Here is a 26751-nt window from a genome sequence, read left to right as displayed (position 1 = left end):
CCTGAAGTTGTATTTTCCATGTGTTCCATCAAACTAGTCTTTAAACTGCACATCAGTGTACATTAAAAAAAATGAATTCAGCCGATTCTGTTACCCAGTTATGGATGTGAATTCATGAAAAAGAGATAAATAGATTTATATGGGGGTTTACAATAAACCAGTGTTTAAAACATGTATAAATGCATTTGTTTAATAGATCAAAAACACACACAGATGAATTATGTCAAAAACACTTTTATTTCAGTAGCATCCTTTTGTGATTTCCAATGGAAAAGACACAGTATGTTGGTTTGGCATAGATTTTTTTTTTGTCTTGCATAAGTAAGGCAAGGCTTAAAGTATTCAGTTCCTTTTTGTTAAAGCTCAGGCTGCAAACATCATCATCATCATCATCCTCCTCTATTCCGTCAACGATATATAACATACTAATTCTTCATTCCTTCAGGACGGTAAGTCCCACCACAATGGGTCATATCTAGGCCCACTTTTACTTGCTGAAAAACTGAAACTGAAAAATACACGGCCATTTCAGTTTAAATATGTCGTCAGTCTGCTCCCGGTATAGAACCCGTTTAGATGTACAGTACACTAGCGCTTTGCTCACACCAGTTGAGACAAACCCAGTATGTCATAAGGCACTAGGTAAACACATACACACCCTGACCAAATAAAATATAAATAACCCCCCACCGTAACACATACACCCCATATGCATTGGCGCCACAGACCCCCACTACTACACTACTACAATTACTACTACTACTACAAATGGTTCCATTTGTACACTCTCAGAGCTACAGACCTGTTCCTGTTCTGTTTGGTTCCTAACTAAGAACCATTTAGCTGGGGGACCTGGCACCCCCGCAAGGAACCCTTCAGGGTCCTACAGTAATTAGTTCGACAACACCGTCGCTCCCGAGATGCGTGTTAAAAGTAATCCCGTGCTGCGGGTTAAAATTCACCCATGGCTCCTGACATGTGCTGCAGGTTCAAACTAACCCGTGGCGGGTTAAAAATCACCCGTGGCGTCCACGTGCGGTTAGGGTTAGGTTAGAGTTTTCGGTAGGGTGTTGGACTCATGACTGTAGGACTGTTGAGAACCAGTGTTCTTAACCACACACACACACACGCACGCACGCACGCACGCACGCACGCACGCACGCACGCACGCACGCACACACACACACACACACACACACACACACACACACACACACACACACACACACACACACACACACACACACACACACACAGTCATAACCCAACATAACTACACTTTCTTATTATTCCTTTTCTTCTTCTTCCTGATGGGCTGCTGAGGGTTGTTGCAGGCTCTGTCTGCCTTTGTTGTTGTTGAGGCAGTGGCTCCTTTAGAGGGACCATCTTCAGCTTCTGGCTGGACAGGGACCGATGCTTCTTGTTGTACCGGTTCGGCACACTGCTCCTTCTGGGTCTTCTCTTCTTGTACCGGTGGCGCCGCTGCCGCTGGCGTGGGCGATAGCTCGATTTCCATCACTTCAGCGTCAACCTTTAAAAAGGGCAAGGGCAAACGGATAATACTTTTTTAAATAAATGCTGGACATTCAAATCATGTGGAAAGAAATCACACACGTGTGAAGTGAGGGGCGCTCTTATCATCGTACATCATCATGACGTAAAATAGAAACTATGCCTATTTGCTCAGACACTATGACGTAAAATTTATTTTACAGTAGTGAGGCTTCCAGGGCATTGCGAATATATATAGTTTTAAATGCTTAATATTTACAGTGTCCATTTGCAGGCCAGTATTATATTGTAAGTACTGGCAACGCAGTTTACAGTACACCTAGGGCAGGGGTGTCCAAACATTTTTCAGAAAAACAGGGCGAACTACATAATGTACCTTTGGATCAATATTTAATTTCAATTTATTTTGTCAGGCGTGTGCTGTGAACAAAAAGTGTATCTCAGCCTTTTTTCAGCCTTATGTCACATTACCAAATGCAATGTAACCAAGCAAGGTAAAAAAAAAAGAAAAATAAATACAAGTAAAAATGTCCCATACTGTTGGGCGGGCCATTCATACAATTCAGGTAAGAAGCTACAGGGCCGTATAAAATTCGCCCCAGGGCCGCATTCGGCCCGTGAGCCGCACTTTGGACACAGCTGAACAAGGGTCACCTTTTCAAAACATCTCCTAACCTTGCCTGTCTACTTCCTGATTGGTTAGTAATTTTTTCGACCAACGACAAAGCTTCTAGGAACATCTTTGAATGCAGATTGTGGCCCCAAGATGTTTCACAGAGACAGTGTTTCCAGACCTGGGCAGACAGGTGCGGCCGTTTTCCGCTGTCTGCCAGCTTCTTTTCCGGGTTTTTAGACAGCTGGTGGATGGAAAAGAAGCTCCACCCACGCGTCTGAATGCCGCGACGGCCAGATTCCCGGAAACGCTTGCCCCAGCGGCATTCTGCCGCTTTTCCATCCACCAGCTGTCTAAAAACCCGGAAAAGAAGCTGGCAGACAGCGGAAAACGTCCGCACCTGTCTGCCCCAGACACATGTATTCAGATGTGTCTGAATAAAATTTAAAAAAGTCATTCAAATATTTTATTGCTTACAGCAGCTTTAAGCAATTTCCTGAGAATTATATGACAAATGCAACTGAACTGATATCATTGTCATTGTATTTAAAGTTGTCCCTCATCTGACCTACCTTTTCCCCTGCAGGTTTGGACTCCACCTCCGTGGGCTCCGACATTAGTTTAGGGGACAGCTGTGTGTTCTCTTCTTCTGGTACTGGTACCATTGGTGTGTGCTGCCGCTGCGCCTCCTCTGCTTCTGGTCTGGAATCCGTTGTTGACTCAACAGTTAGACCAGCGTCCTCCCTCACCGGTGCTGTGACCGCTACCGATTCGGTGGGCCGCTCTTCGTGTTCTGCAGCTGCCATCGGAGACCCAGTTGTCTCTTTGATCTCCATCTTTGAAGCGGGCTCGGCCACGGCGGCCACTTCAGCTGCCGGCGGTTCCTCATCTGGCTTGGTGTCGACCACCTCTGGAACGGCGCTCTCCTCCTCCGCGGTCTTCTTCTGGACGCGGCTTTGCTTTGTAATGCCGGCGAACACCGAGGTCAGCGCGTCCTCTTCGTCGTCCTCGCACTCGGCGTCTTCCTCGGAGTCTGAGGATTGAATTTATTGATTGAATAGTTTATTAGACAGAATGCATGTATAAACAGCAACAGAGTACAGTCAAACACTCAGTCCAAAAGGGATAGCACCCAAAAAAGTCCTTGTGGTCTTGTTTCCATTTAGGCCCTATGCAATCAATTCATAGACACAATCAATATCATCACAGGTAAAAGCAACAAAAGATCTAATCATCACAGTCAAAAATTAAACACTGTAAATACAGTGAGGGGAAAAAGGAAGGGAGGGTGATCATTTCCTCTCCCTTGGGCCTGCTGAAAGGTGGATTTTCAGGCCTGTTTTAAAATATGCAAGTGATCTGCATTTTTGGGGGGAGGGGGTCAGGGCATTCCACACTTGGGGCAGTGCTATAGAAGGAGAATTTACCAGAGGAGTGGGACAGCAGGCTGGCTGCGAACGCCTGCAGCCTGGCCTGCTCCTCCTTCAGGCGGCTCATGCCCTGGGTCAGGACCGGGTCTTGCTCCTGGATCTCCTGGATCTCCACGGTGGTCAGGAGGCCAGCAGGAGCAGCTTCCGCCGGGACGGCAACCGCTGGGATGGTCAGCTCGATCTCCTCGGACAGGCCCATGTTGACCTTGAACGCGAGGCCGGACTGGGTGTTGGCAGAGCGGACGTCCTTGATCTTGTCGTACAGGGCCTTCCTCTCCTCCTGCAGCGCCCGGCAGAGCAGCTCCAGCTTCTGGATCTTCGCCACAAACGACTCGTACTCTTTGTCTTTCTCTGCCCGCTGGAGAAGGGGAGAATACATTCATGGATGAGTGAAGTGAATGCGACAGGCTGGGAGCAAGGTGATGGTGAGAAGGGGGATGGGGTGCAAGAACAATGAGAATGAAAAATAATAGTGAGATCACTGTCAAATAGCAGGTCCAAAAAATTGGTTTAAATTTGATTAAAGAAGGTATGCAGTTATGCACGTGACATCATCATCATACTCGGAAGTTATGCGGGAACGCCTACTGAGTGGCAAAAAACTACGTTCTCGCCTTGACAGCCTATATATCCAAACAGAAAAGTCCTATCTGACTGCGTTAAACTCACTTTGCCATTCAGTTTGCCAATCAATTCGCCACTCACTTTATGCATGTGCATACCCTCTATTCTTCCCCCATTTTCTCCAAATGTGTTTGATTAAACGCTTGGCCAATCTGGCTGCACTGCAGTGGATTTTAACCCATACATTGTGGGGGACATGAAACTTACCGATGCACCACCCAAGCACAAATAAACCTTTTCACCTTAGGATGATAAGGGGAGATTTTAGATACCACGAGTAAGAGTTACAGAAACGTAAACTGGACTTACTTGAACTTATTTCTGTTACACAGTGAAAAATAGAATCAATTAACCTGTAACTCTCCGAGTTAAGGGGGGCCTTAAACAGTTGACATAACACGGATATAATATTGAAAGGTGACTTCGTATGACAACAGCATCGCCGTAAAGTACATACCTCTTCAATCATGCCAGCCAGAGCCTGGTTGCAGCTCTCGAACCTCGTCTTCCACACAGTGGACTCCTTCTCCAGTTTCTTCATCTTCCCAGTCATCTAAAACAACCACATGTTTCACATTTAAAGAATGTTCTGACTGCATCACACATGACATACTTAGTAAAGGATGGTCTGTATCCACTTTCAAGAACCTCCACAACTTTATATATTGCTAACAGAGTAAACAGATGGACAGCATGGGGCCAAACAAAAATATTGTTCTGAGCGAGAGCTTTGCATTATGTCCAGAGCGCTACACATGAGTGAGACGCCTCTGCTAAACGATTGTGGCCGTGTCTTTTCCAATGCCTATGCATATGAAAGTGACATTAATCAGGAGTGCTCCTCTTGAGAGAACTTGAGGGAATAGCAGTTTCCATTACGACAAATAACGTTACACTTGACATTTAACCCCAGCTTCCCTATTCAACAAAAAACAGCAGATCCAGAAGCCTACAAGCTTGTAGATCTGCTATTTTTGGCGAGGAGGAGGGTTCTTCTGAGGCACCCCTGGACTTGCGTCACAGCACCCACTTTGAGATCCACTGCTCAGGCTATACAGCCATATCTGAATGGGTAGAGAGCAAGCCAGGGAATTTAGAAGGTGCCAGATTCTATTTCCGGAGCAAGACATTTAACCTAACTGCTCCCCCCCCTGCGCTCCTCTGTGGGCAGCACTCAGAGCAAGACATTTAACCTAACTGCTCCCCCCCCCCTGCGCTCCTCTGTGGGCAGCACTCAGAGCAAGACATTTAACCTAACTGCTCCCCCCCCCCTGCGCTCCTCCGTGGGCAGCACTCAGCTAACTGCTCCCCCCCCTGCGCTCCTCTGTGGGCAGCACTCAGCTGAATCAGAATATACATGGCCTAATGACCCACCCACGTTGACAACCTACCTTATCCATTTCCTGTTTGAAGCTGACATAGATGTCGTTGCTCTTGGACAGGGTGATCTGGAATTCGTCAAACTTCTGGGAATACAGGGTCAACTGTGGACAGACAGACAGACTGAGCTACAGGCTTCTTTTCTAGCTAAAGTACAACTACACTGCCATCAGCTAGGAAAGTATCTGCAATTGTCAAGTCAAATGTTTGTCAATTCGACTCTACTGCTCTACTGTCAATTTCAACCAACTAAACTAATTCAACTCTTTCTATAATAATCGTATTAGCCATTTAGGGATGTAGGACACCCAACCGTCATGAGGTCCTGGTTGACTTGTAAAACATCTTAAACATGACTGACATTTAACAACTACTGTGAACTGCATACAGCACGTCAATAATAGTTTCTATCACTGGTTTTCATAACAGTAAAACTAAACATTGGACGTGTAAAATCAACCCAGGAAATGAATTCAATTTAGGGTAAAACAAGTCATCAAACCTGAAAACTGGAGAGACATTTGAAGTAATGTTGATGCACAATTGCACATAGTCAGCCTTAACCACTTTAACCCTCTATTCTTAGTCAAACATGAGTTACTATGCTTTGACCACTTTTCCCCTCAATCTACAAATTTATTCGCCAAAAATATTTTTGCCTAATGTTTCCCACAGATTATGGATGATAGGGTTCAAGTGGTTAAGATGCAAGTGGTTAAGATTCATCCAACCACATTGAGACTTTGTACAACATTCCACTGCAAGATGTCACACTGCAGTGCACTATGCCACTTTGTCAAGAATTATGTACATGCTCCACATTGTTCAGGAGTTAATCCATGCAATAACCAACGTTCCCTCTACAACTATCGAGATTGTAGGTTGGCTATTTTAAACAAACCACACCCATTGTAACTTCTTGTAACTGACATTAGGGATGCAGATAATGGTTGCAAGTAGTTGCATCATGCCGCACAGAGTTGCGTGGCAAATCAATGGTGCGATTTGGACCTAAGATGTAGCTCAGAGGTTGGTACTTAGTACATATCCTATTGTAGACCAGTACAGGGCAGTATTCATCCCAGTTTGAGTGGACGCTGTTTCTACCATTTCTCTGTTCTCGAGACATTACTGTAAAGCAGTGTTTCCCAAAATGGGTCGGAACCCATTGAGTACATGTTTTATGTTTCAAAAAAGAAAAAGAAAAAAATCTAAAAAGATTCCAGAATTTATTTTTAGCCAAGCTCATAACACGTCACATTCAGTCGCGTCGATCGGCTATTTTCACTATTTTAGAAATGGGACTTAATTCATGATGTATTTTTCTAAGTTTATGGGTCCTGGCGAGACAAAGAAATTTGTCTTTTGGAACTCACGCTGAAAACACGTTTTGAGAACCACTGACCGCTTTGCTGCTTTTGTATCATAATTTCTTTGTGATATTCACCTGTGCCTGCATCATAGTCCCATGCTCATTGAGTTGCTGAGCTTGCAGTTTCCACTCAGCGGCCTGTATCAGTAACTATAGTTATAGGACAAAGAGACAGTTGGATCAGAGAGAGGCATTCATTTACCTTCTTCTTCATGGCCAGCTCCTGTTCCTTCATTGTGTAGCATTTCTTTGTTTTGTCAATAGCCTCCCTAAGTAACTATGACAGAGACAGTATACAATCACAGTCAGGGCGTTATGCACAGACTAAGAAAGACACAATCATCATGACGTCACCACAACACAAACATGTATTTTCGGGTAGATATATTGCCTGGTGATATGGGGGTCCGCGGGGCTAATTAGTGTCAATTTGGGGGTCATTGACATGAAAAAGTTTGGGAACCACTGGTCTAGCGCATGGAAACGGGGATAGACTGTGGTCTAGCCAGCGCATTGAAACTCCCACACCCTGGCTGATACAGACAATAAGCCTCTCACTTGTCAGTGAAAAAAGGTAGTCGACGAACATTTTTTCGTCATAGTTTTAGTCGACAAAATGTACAAGGGCCTGGCGCTAAGCGCTGGGTGGGCGTTTTGTAGAAAGCAAAAAAGTGGGAGAGCCAATCAGCATCTGTCAATCACAAGGGCCCTGAGCGCAGACGCCGATTGGCTCTTCCACTGTTTGGTTTCTGCCAAACGCCCGCCCAGCGCTTGGGGCCAGAGTCGCCAGATATTCTCCAATAAACACTTTGATATGGATATTTTCCATAATTAAGGACGCTTGTTCTTGACATGTTATCACATAGACATTCTACCCGAAAATACCGCTCTAGTCTACACAACAACAATTATAATAATAAATAACCTTTATATAGCATTTTAAAAAGTAAATGTATAAAGTGAATTAGTGATTAAAGCCACAACCCAGGACTGACTCTAATGAATAAAACATTATTTTTAACCAACTGCCTTCAACTGCCTAAATAAGTTTATCCCTAAACCTATTTTCCTTTTTTTTGAACAGTTCAAATAGTCTATTGAACTAATCTACAAGCTCACAATGTGTCGACGTTTTTCAAAATAGTAAAAAAGTTCATAGATAAGGGGTATAGGCAGTGACGAAAAATAGAGCCATGGATGTAATTTAATTGTAAATGACCCCTGTTGCAATTACCCCTCTCCGTCAGGAGAGGGAGACAACAGACATAAGACTTCTGGACTGTAGCTTTAAAATGATACAAATACAGTAGAAAAGAATCACCCTACTGTAGCTGAAAGAAATGTAGAATCACAAAATGAAATGTCATTTAACCCATTAAGTCAAGTATTGTTTTCCGAAAATGTTTAAAAATAGCAGCTGTAAACTTGTATATAGTCAAAGCAAAAGTATATCTGCTATGTTTGAATAGTCAAAGCAAAAATCTAAAATGACACAGATGCTTTCTCGGTTAGTTGAGTTGCTGGTGTATTTGACTGAATATCGTCACTGTTCACTGGGCAGAAACCTTGTACTGTACCTCCATATTTCAACATTTTAATGCCCCCTCCCCACCCGTAATTAAATGCCTAATGCTGCATTCACATGGAATCAGGCAAACCGGTTCTGGCTGCCGTGCCGTCCTGTTCCATTTACAGTCCTGCTCCCGTCCACTAAAATGAAGTCCGGTTTGCCATCTACCGCTTGCCTGATTCCATGTGAATGCAGCATTATGTCTATTTCCAAAAGAAAGTAACAGTTTTGGACACACAAGGTTCCCACCCGACAGCGTCGACGAGGACATGTTGCGTGTACCATGAATGATGAGAAGTAACTCACTCCTTCTCTCTCTTGTGTGTGATGTGTATTTGAACAGGTGTTGACACTAAGTGCTCAAAGGCACTTGCCCGTCAGGCAAGTACAGGTCATGTTACTTGGCTGAAAAGTAAATTGTCCATTACAAAATGCTAGGTAAAATGTGAATTCAATGTACCCTTTTTCTTTTTTTAGAAGTGAAAACAGCACATTATAGGTAAACAGTGCTGGAATTTTACATTCCACACACCAGAAGACAGAGCACTATGGCCACGTTCAGGTGTTTAGACAGATATCTCAAATATATAGTATAGAGTAGACTGTAGACAGTTGCGTCCTGAAAGCAGACTCCACCTGCCCGAAAGTTTTATTTACCTGCCAGGGGCAGGTGGGTAAGCCTTAGTGTCAACGCCTGGATTGTGTGTGATCTCTGATGTGTTGTTGTGTACCATGATGAGGGGGAACTTACGTATTCCTTCTCTCTCTTGTGCTTCTCCTCTGCCTCTGCAAGCAGAGCATTGGACTGCTCCAGCCTGGTGTCAGACAGCTTCAGCTGCAGGTCACGATGCTTGTTCAGCTTCTCCAGACTCTGTGCACGCACGCACACGCATGCGCACACACACACACACACACACGCACGCACGCACGCACGCACGCACGCACGCACGCACGCACGCACGCACACACAGACACACACACACACACACACAAACACACACACACACACACACACACACACACACAAAAACAATGATGACCGTGGCTTCAACAGCACTTAACCACATGAACCCTATCGTCCCAGTTCTGTTCATCAGCGCTTTCTTGTGCAGTACGTACCTCCTCTCGGTTCTCGTACTGGTGCATGAGGCTCTCCAGCTTGTCGGCCAGCAGGCCATTCTCGCTGCACAGCTTGGTGTTGCGGTTGCTGTGCTGCTCGATCTGGGCCTGGATGTCCGTCAGCGTGTTCTGGAAGTGAGTGGTGATCTCCGACCGCCGCTCCTCATCCTCCCTGCACCGCTGCAGGGTCTCCTCCTGGGGAGGGGGAGAGAGGGGGGTGAGAGGGGGGTGAGAGGGGGAGGGGGGTGGCGGGACGGATAGGGTGAGAATAGGAGAGAGGCTGAGCCAGGATAGGGGCAGTGGTGGAAGAAGTACTCACATATTTCTTTTACTTAAGTAAAAGTATCAAAACCCTTGTATAAATGGTCTGTTACAAGTTTGGTATTAGTAAAAGCACAAATGTATTTGCATCAAAATAATACTCAGTTAGTAGTTTCAAATGTATAAAATGCATAAAAATCTTTTGAAAATAGCAGATCTAGTCATGTGTATGAATTTCATATGACTATACCGGTGGGCCGTCAATAATACATTTTAGGAAAGAAGCCGCGGGCCATATAAAATCTGCCCCCCTCCCCAGGCCAGAATCTGCACCCTCCCTCCTATACCTTGAGGCTCTTGTTCTGTCTCTGCAGCTCTCTGCAGAGCACCTCCATCTTGCTGCGAGCCAGGATGCTCCTGCTGTTCTCCGCCTGGAGGTTCTCCCTCTCCCGGAGCAGCGCCGAGTGCTTCTGCTGCATGGCACGCTGCCGCTTGTCGTCCGCCCGCCGCGCTTCAGCCTGATGACGAGACAAAGATACATCTATCTATCTATAAATGCACCATGTCTCTGTGTGTGTATGTCTGTAATCCACGTAACTTGAGAACCATTTGCCCCACCACCCGGCGCCTTCAACATTTGACACATGCGTTCCACACCCCCACATTTAGCCTTTTTCTTTCTATGAAAGCATGGAATCATAGCAAAATAATGATGTATTGTTTAATTAGAGTGAATACAGTTCTACAGCTTATAAAACTGAAGTCAAGTTAAAACTCTTGAAGAGTATCTCTCTCATTCAGAGAAAGTACTACAGAGTACAGACACCTATGCCATCATGCATAGCGGGGGTTGCATTTCCTTTGTTTTCATCATAGGTGTCTTTCACACCTCTGAGTGTGACTAGTCTTTGCTTGACCAGAAGGAAAACAACTAGCATAAACACAACAGTTTTTACAAAATCTCACTGCTTATACATCTTTCTTTGAGATTTACATTAGACAATTAAAAATCCGATCGGATCTTGTGATCGGAGCCGATTTCCGATCACCCGATCCGATCTTGACAACCCTACTGGGGGGTTCCCGGACCCCACTTTAACCAATGCAGTACTGTATACACATGCACATCGTCACTGTCAGGCAGAAACCTTAGATCTCCATATTTCAACTTCTTGTTATTTTTCCCTATTTCCTGAAAAGTAAGGGTTTTGAACATACAAGTTCTCCGACAGTGGCGGAATGGAGTCCTAATACAGCAAGTGTATTGTAGGTGTACATTTGTTTGTGGAATGATGCACTCACCAGTTCAGCGTACTTTTTGACCAGAACTTCCAGTTTCTCATCTGGAGAAGACAACTTTTTCAGACTCTGCATGACATTGCCTGTACCACACGCACATACACACACGCACGCATACAGAAGAGAGTTGTTAGAAGTTGTCTTGTTTGATTTTATTTAATGTCATCATGTTGACTCAGTGATTCTCAACCTCCTTGAATTTCAAGGAGGCCCTGTTTGATATAGGTCACAGACGCCCAGTTGGGGGTCACAACAAGTGTTTTGAACTCTGAGGCCCCCTTTTCCACCAAAATAACTTTGGTTCTAGAACTGGTTCCTTTCTAGATTCTTGGAACAGTGGTGCTTTCACGGAACCAGTTCCAAACCAACCTTTACGGTTCTGAACCAATTCATTTTCAGTTGAAACTGGGCGGGAATTTGGACCCCTGGACCGGACGTTGAGAAACAGTGATTGATTATGACGTGGCCTGACATAATCCCTCTATCCCTGTCGCACCTGCTTCCTTGGCGATGGTGACATCATCGCTTGGCTCCGCCTCCATCCTGTCTTCGTCTGTCTTCACCACCACCGTCTGAGGTGTTCAAAACAAAACGTTATTACCGGTATTAAGGCTGTCAAATGATGAAAAACTTTAAATCAGATTAATCACAGCTTAAAAATGTATTAATCATGATTAATCACCATTCAACTATGTCCAAAATGTCAGAACCGAAAGATAAGTGACACTTAAGCTCTCTTGCTTTCTCTCCATGTCTCGCATCCCGTTGTCATGCTATGTGATTTGAGCCGCTGCCAATGTAAATTGTGCAGCCTTTTATGACCAACTTGTGTTTTTTTCCCCATCCAGATAGGGCTAGATAGGGCTTCTCTTTACATGTCGTTTGGATTTATCAGCCATCAGATACCAGAGCGCAGAGTGGATGGGATTATGGGATGTACAGTAAGGTCATCTAGGTATGGATTAATTTGCGTTACATTTTACAAAGGAATTAACTCAGCTATTTTGACAGCCGTAGTTATTATTCAGGCAGGTGAAAATACTGTGTGTGTGTCAATCAGCATCATATTTCTTGAGCAGGCCAAGGACCTTAAATCCCTGAATATTTTTTTTAATCAGTCAACAACTAATATGTTCTTTTTTGGTGAATTTATCATCGCAGAGCAATCATCCCTCCAGGCTATGACATATGCAGTCCAAAATAGGGGTGGGAGATATCGTGATAAATATTGTATTGTGATAAATATCGTATCGTGATACGATATTTAAGGGATAATGACTGGCTAGCTGGTCATTGTTGGGAGATAAGTCACGGACACGAGTGATTAACCACGACACGAACGGAATTCACCCTGAAGGTGAATTATATCCCAAAAATGACAAGCTAGTCAGACATTATCCCACTTATTACACAGTTACTTACATAAAATAACAAATGGACAGTTGACAAAAAAGGGCTATAAGTAACATGGGTTTTATTTAGGCTATTTAGCATACAACATTTTCAAAATATGTCTATATACAATATATACAAGAAAGTCCTTTTAAAAGTTGTACCGGGCCAGCACCTCTTTTACAGCGCTGATGCGGAAGTGTGGATTGATATGGGCCGAGTGCTCTGAGGCAGGCTTTGATCGAAGCTGGGGTTGATTAGCCATCGGTCTGTTATAGAACAGAGCGGTCATTATCAAGAAATAACACCTAGCTGAATTCAGCGATTGATCAGATCAGAACCAAGCTGTGTAATAATCAGAGATATCGTACTGTATATATCGTGATACAGTGAATGCAGTTCTATACCTTAATTTATACTTTTGTATAACGACGGTTTCGTTAGCCAAAATTAAGTATTTTGTAGGTTACCTTGTAGGTGGTTGTACCGTTAAGTGACTTAAAAACCGTGTGGAAAGAATATTGTGATAATATCATGTATCGTGATACTGCTTAAAACAATATTGTGAAAATACTATAGGACTAGCCAAGCTGTCAGTCCGGCATATAGGATCTGCACTACTAGCCAATTACAACGACCCTGTCCTTTCGGCTACAGGCATACAACAATAATTATGCACAAGCCAAGGCTCCAGACTGAAATGCCAACTCGTCAAATTCACATAATGGTTGATAATGTAAAAAATAAAATATAAATATTTATCTTTTGCAGTGAATCCCTTAGTCACACCAACATGTGTGATGTTGGACTTACTGGTGAAGTTCATGAAGATTATTATGTCCAGTCCTATTTTGAGCGATTGCAAGTTCACAGCATGCAAAGCTAAATATATTTTCCAAGTCTAAAAACGGAAGAGCGGACACAGACTTTCACTGCACCAGTGCACGTTGAAGTGCAACAGTGTCATGGCAAGGCATGCCAGAATGTGAACGCTAGGCCTTTCATATTATTGTTATACTATATTATATTATACTTTAATTTAATGACAGTCCTTCCCCCATTACCCTCACCATACTGACAGAAATATATAGATCCTTTTAGCAGACCTTTTATTGTACTGTACTTCCCTGTGCTTGTCCATGCAAACTGTTAATAAAGTATTCAATCAATCAATCAATCAATCAAAAACTACTGCTTAAAAGCCCCCATTGGGGCTATAGACTGTGCATTAATATCTAAAAATCACACCCATGTGAAGTGAGGGGCGCTTTTGTCGTCATACATCATCCAATAAAAAATTAATATACTTCATGAATTAATTTGTCAACTTGTTTATGTTATTATCTTTTAACCATGATACAATGTTTAAAAAACTCATGACAACTGAATTTATGTGATATATAAATATTATATACAGTATATACACACACCGTATAAGCCCCCGAGCTGAATTAAAACAGTTTCACTATTTAGAAAAGCCGATTTGCTCGTCCACATATGACTTAAATTCTCCATTCATTGTCAATGGCATTTAATGTTTGTGCTGCCACAAAACGCTGATTTGTTCAGACACATATGACGTGAATTCTGCTTTTTCTTTATTTGTCATATATGCCCTGTGTGTACACTATTTGATTGTGAAGTCTAAAAGGAAAATGGAATTGTGATTTCTATTCATAATGTTCCAGTTTCCAATGCCAAAAACACAATTAAATTATTAACCCTAACCCTCGCGTCATCATGACGTCATTTGGCTTGCAGGGAGGTTTTTCAGAAAACTGTCAGGATTTAGAAGGCATTTGTAGAATCTACCTGAAGTCTAAATGGGTTAATTGTGTAACCGTGACAGCCCTACCTACCTATAGGCTTAGGCTACTACAGTAATGTACCTTGTCCATGAGGGAGGCCGCCGATCCGTATGTACTGAGGATGTCCTCCAGCCTCTTGCTCATGTCCTCCAGGTGGTCCCCAGAGGCTCTGGAAGAGAAGTGGGCCTGGGCTGGAGCCTGGGGAGCGGGTGAGGACGCTGCCTGGCTGCCAGCACTCTGCTCCGGGGATAGAGGAGGCACACCGCCGGCCTGAGGGGATGATGATATCACCTCAGCTGCTTTCACCGAGGTTTCCATTGATCAACCCAGGACTGTGTGTGTGGGGAGAGGAGTGTGTGGGGGAGAGAGAGAGAGAGAGAGAGAGAGAGAGAGAGAGAGAGGAGGGACAGGGAATGAGAGAGAGAGAGAGACAGAACAATTCATGGAAATATCCTTGTGTAAGCACACCACATGACATGCATAAACCCCAAGATAGCGCCAGTAGACTAGACTAAACTAAAGCATACAGTGCATATCATTCTACAAATAGCCAACATTTGTCATTTAATAACTATGTAGATTCCATTTCCACCAGCTCAGTGGCAAGTCGTGGTTAGTGTCCACCCTGGGACTGCATGGGAGGTTGGGGTTCGATCCCCAGCCAGGACGGGTCATACCAAAGACTTGGGGTGTGTTTGTGTGTGTGTGTGTGTGTGTGTGTGTGTTTGGGGGGGGGGGGGGGTCAGGTCCATGCGTCATACCAACATCATCAGGTCCAGGGTGTGTACTTGCCTCACGCCGATGAAACAGGAGATAGGCTCCTACGGCCCTATTAAATGGCTTGGCAATGCTTACTTAAGTTATTAAGTTAAGTTAGTTACATTCAATTGCATAATTTGGTATATTATAGTATAGATTCAGATTTCAATATTAGACATCTGACTTTTAAACTCCACTCAATAGTAATTGGCACCCCACATGAATGAGCTATAATGGAGTCATGCAGGACAAAATGTGCTCCGGACCTATCTCTGAAAAGAATAAAAGTTCTATATGAATTCAGTTTTTTGGTGGAAATATCTGCATGAAATAAAAATGGTTAATGGGATATATAATGTCATCAATATTGTATAAATATTGGCCAATTAACCTGCCTGCAGCCTAATAGTTTTAAATATACCGGTTTAGGCCTATACAATCTGTATACTATCTGTATTTTGTCCAAACAGGCGCTGGTCTCAAATAAAATATACAGTAGCCTATAGGTCCAGTCCATATATCTATATACCGGTAGGTCCAAAGCTCTAACAAATGGTGCAAGTGTAATTAAGCCGCATGGTGTGGGTGTGAAGTCTCTCAATCTGTCTGTCCCACCCTTGTTTACATTTCAATCTAAATGTAAACCTCTACATCCACGTCTGGGTTTGCATTACACTTCACTTTGGCTCAATGGCTGTATATATTTACTTTTATCATGTCAAGACAAGACAACAATTCATTGGGATACGCCTACATACAGTAATGACTCTGAGCAGCATGCGTTGAAATGACGCAGTGTGCCAGTGCATTAAAGTTTAATGGGTGGATATACTAGCCTACACTACGGTAGGCTAATTGACATCATGGTAGCTATCATAGAATAAATGGATCCGTTTGATCATTCCACTCATCATAATGTTCAACAACTCACGGAGCATGTGGTTTCCTCGCCCATTTTCTCCCCTGTTGTTGACGTGAACATATAGTCTAACATTCTGTAGCGAGGAGGACCATCGCTGTCTTGATGCTGAGAGCCATTTATTCCAATGATATTTAAGCCTCTCCCATCACCAAGATGCTGTGTGTACGTGCCAGTGTTGCCAACTCTCCAGTAACGGAAGTAGCTAGTGGCTCCTCTAAAAGTCGCTGAAAGTCGCTAGGGGTGGGATATGCGCGCGCGTAGCGCGCGCCGCCCCTAGCGACTTTTTTGCGTCCCTAGCGACTTTTAGGCGCCCCTAGCAACGAAAATATGTAGCCAGCCCAGAAAAACATTTGTCATTTATGTGCACTTAGTTTGTATCATCTCTTCATTTGATAACACATCGTTTAAACTCATTGTAATATTAAAAAAAACATACCTCAATTCAACTAATGTTTAGAACGCTATTTTGTTCCGATCCATACAGGAATTAGAAGGTTAATACTTTATGCATCCGAGTGTGTATTTTATTTTTACTAGCAGACTAAACTGAGCTGCCAGTGCTTCCTCCTTTCTTGCTCTGTCGAGCTCGAGGGGCGCGTTCGGAAATACCGCACCGGAGCGCACTCGCCTAGGCAGAGCAAGAAAGGAGGAAGCACTGGTAGACAGTCTGTGCAGTGTGCACATAACCGAGCCGAGGAAGCCACTGAGCCTGCTGTGACCTGTGAGCCAGACCAGACGCGCCGACCACTTTTAGTTTTGCCAATTTCGCGGATTTGAGGCTGAGAAAAAAAAAAAAAGATTTTATCTCTGGCGCATATCTGGCGCCTGTCAACACGATTTGTCCCCAATTCACCAGGGGAAAAAAGCTAGATTTCTCGCCAGAAGCTTTTCACTAATTCAGTCGCTAGGGGGGTCTGGAAAGAAGCTAAATATGACGACAAATCCGCTAAGTTGGCAACACTGGTACGTGCGCGTGTGCGTGTGTGTGTGTGTGTGTGTGTGTGTGTGTGTTTGTAGCAGCAGCAGCAGCAGCAGCAGCACCAGCACGTATGTGAAGCTGGCAGAAACAGCAACAACTATAGGCTACCAGTGTCAGTGTCCCGGCCTACTTTTCAAAATAAAAGTCAAACTGACAAACTCAGATGTGCCTATACTGTACTTATTTATATTGTATTTACACTTTGCTGGAGTATTTTCCAAATTCCAATAATTTCTACTCGACTACTGGTCCTGGACTTCTCAAAGGAAAATATTGTGGGCCTACTTTTACTTCATATACTTTGGCAATTTGAAAATAGCTTACAGTACAAGCTCAGAAGCTTATGAGCTTGTAGATTTTTAATTTGAGCATGCTATTTTACTTTTGGTAGTTGATACGAACATATACTTTTGTGTTTTTCCTCAAGTAGGCTAAATAGATATTATATGTGCACATGCCATTTTGGAAAGAGCTTGGGCTAAGCTTAGGCCCCTCCCCTATAGGCTACTTCCTTCATAGGTGTTACCCGATGATACTAATGAAGGCTCTGTTCCATTCTGGTCAAACAGAGTCAGGGACAGGGTGCTCCACTGCTCCTATTGTGCAACACTGCTACACCAGTGAGGTCTCAAAGTGTCCTTGAGTGGGTTCCAAATGGCCCCTGAGTGTACAAATGGAATGGACGTGCACTCTCAGAGTGACGGGAGTCCTTGAAATTAAGATGTTTGAGAACCACTGTACACTAAATGGAACAGAGCGTTAATATCGGTAACACTTATAGGGAAGTATAGGGAAGGGGCCCAGAAGTATAGGAAGAGTTATTATGTGTGCATGAGCCTATACTATGGCATGAGCCCATTGTGTGGGTGGGTGCGTGTGTATAGGCAGGCACACATGGTTTAATGGTCTAATTCCAGCCTGATGAGACATTAAGCATTAGCATGGTGGACACAATATATCATCATGTCCCAACATAGCCTGGCATGGCCAGACTATATCACTGCGTATAGATTAGTCTGGAACTAACACATGCCTATTGCCTACACATACGTCATGTCCTAGTATGAGGGGAGTGGATGAACGTCACGTGATTCCTTCTTTGATTATTGGCAGAATCTTGGAAAGTTTCCAATATTTGGAGTATTTTGGCAGATTATTTGCAATCTAGCTGCACTATATACTATATATCTTCACCTGTTGTGCTATGACAAAAAAATAAACATAAAATGTATAACCATGTGTATAGGTTGAAGGTTCCCTATAGTGCTGCATGTGTTGTTTTCTTTTTTAAAGATTTGTTTTGTGGCCTTTATTGATAAATCATACAAGTGAAGATTGACAGGGAAGAGGCAGAGAGAGATGGGGAGAGACATCATACATGCAGCAAAGAGGCAGAGAGAGATGGGGAGAGACATCATACATGCAGCAAAGAGGCAGAGAGAGATGGGGAGAGACATCATACATGCAGCAAAGAGGCAGAGAGAGATGGGGAGAGACATCATACATGCAGCAAAGAGGCAAAGAGAGATGGGGAGAGACATCATACATGCAGCAAAGAGGCAAAGAGAGATGGGGAGAGACATCATACATGCAGCAAAGGTCGTCATGAACGGGACTCAAACAGGCCAGAGCCTTGCAATGCGGGCGCCCTGCATGCATGCATGCATTGTTTTCACCCTATATGAAGTCTGTGTCTCAAACTATTTCCAAGGGGTCCCAATACGCACACACACGCGCACACACACACACACACACACACACACACACACACACACACACACACACACACACACACACACACACACACACACACACACACACACACACACACACACACACAAACACTCTCAAAGTTTATTCCACATGAATGATGTCACAAGGACAGACAAATGGAAGTATGTGAAAATGGAAGGCACACACACACACACACACACACACACACACACACACACACAGTGGAGTGGAGCCGCCCTCCCCCTCTGTGTTTTAGCACCTGTTGTGTTGGGGTCTATTCTGAGAGTGTCTAAATATGGTCAAAGTGTTACTACTGTCTGTCTGTATACCTCATACAACCTCTGCTGATAGCATCCATAATATAGAAATTATAGATGAATATTGATGCTGTGTGTGTGTGTGTGTGTGTGTGTGTGTGTGTGTGTGTGTGTGTGTGTGTGTGTGTGTGTGTGTGTGTGTGTGTGCGTGCGTGCGTGCGTGTGTGCATGCGTGAGTGACAGTGAGTGAGTGAGTGAGACAGAGAGAAGAAAATCAGGGGGGGGGGGGGGGGGGGGGCGGGAGAGCGAGAGAGAGTTCCTTGAAAACTATCTTCTTAAATTCACCCCCCCACACACACACACACACTCTTGTGTTTGCTTACCCATATATATATATATATACTGTATACATATATATATATATATATATATATATAGAGAGAGAGAGAGAGAGAGAGAGAGAGAGAGAGAGAGAGACTGGACTGGCAATGAATGAAAGCAATTTAAGCAAATTAACTAGCCCACAACTGGCCCACAGCAAAGTTTTACCCTCACACCCTGTGATCTTTTGTTCCTCACACCCTTCACGTGTGATCATTGGCTCCCCCAGGTATAGAGCGCCGCAGTCCCGCCCCCTTTAAGAACGAACGAGGAGGGCACCAGGAAATAATTCCCCATTCATTTTTCGCAGAGCCATCTAATAGAAGAGTTATGATATAGAGCGGGTGGAATCCGAGCGCTCGAGCGCTGTTCAATCTGTTCAATCTAAAATAAAGGGATTTAAGATCATTAAAGCTGGGCTGTTGCCTGTATCCAATGCATTTCTGCCTACTTCCGGTCCAGGACTTGTCCCAGTTGGTTGTCCCCATTCTCAATAGAAGTCTATGTAGGAGAGCTGCCATTGGACTGGCCCCATGAAGTGAACACAGTTTGCATAACTCTGTCTATATCTAAGGCTCTGATTTTTCCCATAGACGTTTCCAAAATATGTATTTATTGTCATGATTTGTCAACTCGGCTGATGGCTTTGTCCGAGGCTTAAAGGCCTAATTACTTCTGGAAACGTCTGGGGAATTATTTCCTGGTTTCCTCGTCGTTTCTGAAAGGGGGCGGGACCCTTTTCATGACGACGACGGGCCTGGAAGAATGAATTCCCATTCATTTTTCCCATAGCCAACTCTAGTTGTGACAAATCATGACAATAAACACAACGTTTTGGGCCAATCAAATAATTAGAAAGAAAGAAAAAAAGGGCAGGGTACAACACCTTTCTAATTATTTGATCGAGGGTTAAATGTCCATAAATAAATACTTTTTGAAACTGTGACGCTCTATGGCCATAGAGCGTCGCAGTTTCAAAAAGTATTTATTATCTATAGAGTCTATACTAGGGAACCATGTGTTACCCCCCCATCACCCCCCCCCCCACACACACACACACACACACACACACACACACACGTCACAGCAGGATAAGCCAGGCCCACAGCCTGGCTCAACCTCTCATCTTTCCTTGAATCCAGATGGCTATGAAAATAACCGTCTAAAACAGCGATAAACAAATCTCTTCTGCAAGTCATCATTAAACTAAGTTTGTATCATGTAAAAAAGTAAGTTCATGCCTGAGTCGTGTTCTATACACATGTTTTTCAGGAGGAAATAAACTTTAGAATTAAGTTTACAATGACAATAAACACAAACAAATTGTTTTTCTATCTTAACCCTATATTATTTCACTTGTTGCCACATTGTCTTTATCAAGGTGTAATTACATTCTTACATAAGTAGGCCTACCATACCATTTATACTATTATCATAATTGTCAATGGTATATATTGCCATCGTGACTCAACTATAAAACAAATCCCTACCAAGTCACAAACACAACAAACTGACTCAGAAAATGTCAATCAATCAAAGACCAACAAACAGATCTACACAGAAAATAATCAAACCCACATTAAAACCCACACCAAAACCAGCGCAGTTCAAGAGTGTAAAAGTTGCTTACCCAAAACAGTGGAGTAAAGAATAGAAGGAGATCAAGAGAGAGAGAGTGTGAGATGGAGAGGTGGAGAGAGTGAGTGAGTGAGTGTGTGTGTGAGAGAGAGAGAGAGAGAGAGAGAGGGGGGGGGGGGGGTTGATGTCTGGCAGCGACAGCTGGGATGGAGGACATGCAGACTCCCAAAATAACCATGAGGATCAACACATAGGCCTGACGGCCTGTGCACGTGCACGTGTGCGTGTGTGTGTGTGTGTGTGTGTGTGTGTGTGTGTGTGCGTGTGTGCGTGCATGTGTTTATGCTAGGGTCTGCAATGCCATAGGTTGTCAAATCCTGAGTGTTATTTTAACTCTGATTGTCTAAATGGATCCTTATGGCTCCGTTAATAGACAGTGTTACACTTTCAGTGTTAATAGACAGTGTTACACTCTCAGCGTTAATAGACAGTGTTACACTCTCAGCATTAATAGACAGTAGTACACTCTCAGCGTTAATAGACAGTGTTACCATTTACAAAGTGACCATGTAACTGTGGATATGGACCTGAAGATAATTTCCTAAAGAAAAACTCAGAGGAATATATAGGGGTTTGTTTGCTGGTGTGTGTGTGTGTGTGTGTGTGTGTGTGTGTGTGTGCGCGCGCGTGCGTGTGTGTGTGTGTGTGTGTGCGTGCGTGTGTGTGTGTCATTTGTAGAGGGCAGTGTCATCATCTCTGCGTCCACTTTGTATCTCTGTCTATCCGTCCGTCCGTCCGTCCGTCCGTCCGTCCGTCCCTCCGTAAGTCCCTGCGACGTACTAGCGTCATGTCCAGGGGGTGTACTTGTACATCAAGCTGCCTCACACTACAGAAACAGGAGATAGGCTCCTGCCCTATGGGCCTCATAAACATCTCTCAAAGTTGTTACTGTATAGACATGTCGACAGTCATGGTTCTCAGTTCCCATCTGATGTCGTGTGGGAGTTCAGACTGATCCAGAGCGTGCTGAATAACTGCTAGCTTGCATAACGTCTTCAGACTAGGACTTAAGTCTAAGATGTACAGGTTATATCCTAGATGTAAGAGGATGGCAAGATCTCCCACTATGGAACACTTGGAACACTTGAAACACTCAAGGGTCTTCTGGGAGAGCTCAACCTTTTTCCAGGATACGGTCTCTGGCCTGAATTTCCACATGTCATTGCACTGCTTATCGTGTTTTTTGCCACCAAATATGTACAGCTCTCCATTGTAGGCGAAAGCTGCATGCACTGTGCGTGCGTCTGGCTGAATCTCTGCAGGAGGCGTGTACAGCCAGAGGTTGGTCTCTGTGTCAAACACTCTGATGTGGTGGCGGACACCGCGGCCTTGACGGCCCTTCCCCTTTCCCCCAAATACAAACATCTTTGTCCCGATGATGGTGGAAGTGTGCCCATATGAAGCGGGGGCCTCAGTTCCCCTGGTTTCAATTAGAGACCAGACCATTGTGGTGGTGTCCAATTTGTGGATGTCAGTAATGAGTTCATACGCATGTTCAAATATCCCTCCATAGATATACATGACCTTCCCTAAGACACAGGCTGAGTGGAACATCCTCTCCTCTGGAACAGTGCCGGAAACTACAGGTTTGAACCATTTGTGGGTGTCGACATGGAATGCATAAAGAAAGGAGGAGAAAGTATCATTTGTTACACATGCCCCCCCGCATGTGTAGATGATATGTTCTTGTTCTATCAATACAGCTGGTTGTTTCCAGTATCTGGTGGGAACCTCAAGGGGACTTTCTCTTCCAGTTGACGGTAACTTCTTCCAGCGTAAAGAAACAGTGTTAAAAACATGGACATCAATCTGCTGTCTGTCTGGATCAGAAAAACATTGTCCAAAGAAGTACACCTTGCATCCCACTGACACAGCAACACCGTCATGTCCTTCCCGATGCACAGTCCAGCGCAACATCTCTCAGACACCAGCACCACCGTGGATGTAATTGGATTGGTCAAGTCTTTCCTACAGTGTGAAATAGCTGTCCCAGGGATAGGTGGAAGACCCAAAGTCAGGCTTCTCTGACACAGGTATCAGAAAGTACTTACTTTAAGAATCTCAAAAGGAATAACAGGAAAATGGGAACTGCAAACTGTCTAGTTGCCATTATATATGCCCTGATGACATAATTTATGATGCTGTGCTGACAGACACCGGACACGATGACGTCACATGATGTCAACTTCACAAATGTCACACAAAGATTGGCCAATCAAGGAATCTGATCTATATTACCATATAGTTCCCCATGCAGCTACTCGTAGTGTGTTGTTGTCTGACCTCCATGTGTTTTAATGGCACAAAGGCACAAACAAATCAGTTACTGTAGCTCCATGGGCACAAAAGGGGCATGCCCATAAATGGGCATATGACACCAGGCATCTCCATATATGGGCATAAAATGTGAGCATACACCTGGTTCATTGCGAACACAGTGATTGCGAACGCAATGAGCACTAACTATGAGACCTAGCAGATCATGTCTGTCTGTCTGTCTGTGTGTCACGCTTTTGTGCCCATATATGGAGCTGAGTGATTTGTTTGTGATTGATGCAACACACTCCATATTTGGACGTAGCCAAGGGCCATGATGAACGCAGGAACGTGGACAAGGCCCTGCTTCCAATGCACAACAAGCTGGAACATGCCAACGAACAAGTATAACTACGTTGCGTTCGCTTCCCACGTTTGCGCGTCTTACTTGTTACTGAATCCATTCTCTTTGGGTGGAATAGGAATCTCAGCAAGGCCAATGGCTTCTCAAGTTCTCAGTTATAGTGGGTGACAATATTGTCACACGAAAAGATGAAATGACCTACCTAGGTCCATTCTGGAGGCAAATCTTTCAGGTGAAAAAACGGCCACCAACGTAATAAAAATAAATTAACCAAAGAACAAGATTCCTGTACAGGATCTCCTCACTCATGGTCAACAAACACACCTTGAAGACCCTAACAGGTGCCCTCATACAAGGTTTCTTCGACTATGCATGCACTTCTTGGTAGGCTACCACAGCACCCCAAAGGCCCTTAAAACAAGGCTCCAGACTTCCCAAAACAAACTGGCTGCTTTGTATAATGTACAAAGAAGCCGTTAAAGATGGAGTGCCCGTGATTTTTGTACTTTTTCTGTTTTGCATGTGTCTATGGAGTTAACATTACTGAGTCTAATAGACGCCCAGGTGTGGTAATAATATATTCAAATATGTCTTCGCTGTGTATTTTTGGTTTCTTCCTGAAAGTTGAAAGCTTTTGAGTCAAAAGGCCCAATCGAAATAACACCATTTTAGTGACATCATAACCCTACCCCCTCCTACATTATCATATATTGACATATAAACGTAGACGCCTCTTCCAGCTCTGTGGGGATTGTAACTCTCTCCTTACTGGCCTACCAGCATGTGCACTTAAGCCTCTCCAACTGATCCGAAATGCCGCATCTCGCTTGCTCTTCAACCAGCCAAAATTCTCCCCCCTGCTCCGCTCCCTCACTGACTGCGCGCACAGAATACAAAACTCTGATGCTGGCATTCAAAGCAACCATTCAAAGCAAGGTATGGCTCCCCCATATCTTGCAAGTATGATTGCAATAAACTATATATAGTGTATAGTTTATATGTATAGTTTCATTATATAGATATTCCACTGTTACGTTCTTAGCTTACGCATGTTTCATGATAAATGCTTTTTATGTGATTTTATGTCATGTATGATGCTTTTTTGTTCTTGCTTAATGTAAGTCGCTCTGGATTGAGAGCGTCTGCTAAATGCCTAAATTGTAATTGTAATTGTAATTGTGGGGGGGGGGGGGGGGGGGGAACCACACATTTATTTATTTTTGATTTTTTTTTATCACATCTTTTCTTTTGATTTCATAATAGTATGCATTCTTCCATTCACGGTGCCCTCCGTAGAAGTCTTTCTCAATGTGCTCCTCCCTCTGAAAGTCAAAATGCTTGGCGATGTTGTTGGCTGTTTTGTTGGTGGTCGCCACATGACTGCAGGGGAGGGAAATGGATTAAGGATTAGTTACAGCATAACTAGCCGAACTAGCTCATTAGCTAATTTATTTTTGAGGGGTGATTTCTGTTATTATGTGAAACGAAACACAATCATTACTCACAACCTAATGTCCTTGTATTTCTTGTTGCGTTCGACCAAGTCGAAGATGTGGCCCATCATCATTCGACCTAGAATGAGAGTAGAGACAGTTTTTCAAATAAAACCCATGATTCATTTCAAGTGAACTCCACTGTGAAGTACTGATATAACTGTATAGGTTGTGGTACTGAACACCATACCGATGCCTGCTTTACGATATGTCTTCTTGCATGCCATTGCCAACACATAAATCCCATTGCCAACCACGCAGCAGCACACCCCTCCGATCAGCTCCACTTCACCTTCCTCATTCTCTTTCCAGACTAAAGTACAAACAAGGTAGAAGGTGAAGATTAGCTAAGTATCATCAATAAGCAGGCAAACCATAACTTCTTTGTGGAAATATGAAATATATAATTACTAATAGCTACTTAAATGGGGGTGTAAAATCTTGCTAGGTATGTGTAGAAAAAACAATGATACAAATATATCTGTGTAGTGATCTGAATCAGGTGAGTCGTCTCTCACCAAGCTTGGACAGCCCCTTGACATTTGCTGCCTTCCTATAAACGCAAATATTTGCCTTATATACAGTAGGTTTTCAATGGTACCCCAACATTCATCCCCTTTAATATACTATGATCCAAATGATCATAAAAAACCTTGAATGATTACTATTGCAATTTCTTTTGGGTCAAATCTTAGATTGACTGGCCTATAACGTGTCAGTAGTTTCACTTCCGTATTTCCTATTATGTCTGATTATCACATATTATTGGCTCTATTCCAAGCTTCTGATCATGGCCATATTGATTTGATTAATAACGTTTGAAGCGGGTGCAACATCGCTGCGCTCAGTGCGCTGATAGACTGACATCCAATGACATCCAATGCTGGGCACTTTGTGCCTCATGCCTAGAAAGCTGCTATATAAATAAAGTTATTATTATTATTACTTACTACTGAACCTTGGACACAGTGTATGTCAGGCAGGCAGTCAACAGGTTGTTATTTTCCTATACAGCCTTTAGTTTAACCCATTAAAACTGGGGAAGCATCTGTGTCATAATCTTACCTCATTTTGCATCATAATCCTTATTAACCACTTTAACCATATTTTATACATTGGCTATTCAAAAATAGCAAATGAAAAATAATGAACATTTGTGCAAAAGTTTGAATGAATAGCATTTTACTCAAATCTTTGCTTCGGTGGGGGTTCAGCTTTATGCAGTTGTGTGTGCGCACATTTTTCTTTTTGCAATTTTTTCTTTTGTAAAAGTTTTTGCATGAGGAAGGGTCAGATCTTTCTAGATTTGCACAGAGTTGCTATCTGTGGTTGCTATAACAACGCATATAATGTTGCTATAACAACCCATATAATGTTGCTATAACACCGCATATAATGTTGCTATAACAACCCATATAATGTTGCTATAACAACGCATTTGAACATGGCTTTTTCTACTGTACATTCCTTTATATTGCCCCAGTGGACCATGCATGACGTCCCTGCCGCAAATCCAATATGGGAAACGGTTTGTGCTATGTCTGTGTAACGTCACACTCATGTAACTCTGTCGTCATGTCTGTCCCCT

The 26751-nt window shown here is 43.5% G+C and overlaps 1 protein-coding gene across 2 annotated transcripts; it reads right to left on the bottom strand.

Annotated features, from left to right (window-relative positions):
* Positions 1-218: 218 nt before the first annotated feature.
* LOC308334433 (beta-taxilin-like) lies at positions 219-21115 on the bottom strand. Of its 2 annotated transcripts, none has more exons than XM_080791173.1 (13): positions 21043-21115; positions 14462-14712; positions 11677-11752; positions 11184-11263; positions 10229-10399; positions 9621-9815; positions 9253-9372; positions 7134-7208; positions 5571-5663; positions 4637-4732; positions 3553-3913; positions 2698-3158; positions 219-1531 (listed from the first exon to the last, which is right to left on the bottom strand). In XM_080791173.1, exons 2-13 carry the CDS (start codon positions 14696-14698, stop codon positions 1274-1276), a joined length of 2223 nt encoding a protein of 740 aa, XP_080647299.1. In that variant the 5' UTR covers positions 14699-14712; positions 21043-21115; the 3' UTR covers positions 219-1273. The 2 variants fall into 2 exon arrangements, with proteins under 2 accessions (XP_080647299.1, XP_080647298.1); XM_080791172.1 differs by lacking the exon at positions 7134-7208 and adding an exon at positions 7007-7081.
* Positions 21116-26751: the final 5636 nt, after the last annotated feature.

The sequence above is a fragment of the Protomyctophum bolini genome (genome assembly GCF_963924005.1).
Source record: "Protomyctophum bolini genome assembly, chromosome: 19".
Classification (NCBI taxonomy): Eukaryota; Metazoa; Chordata; class Actinopteri; order Myctophiformes; family Myctophidae; genus Protomyctophum; species Protomyctophum bolini.
This window is presented reverse-complemented; position numbering and strand designations above follow the sequence as displayed.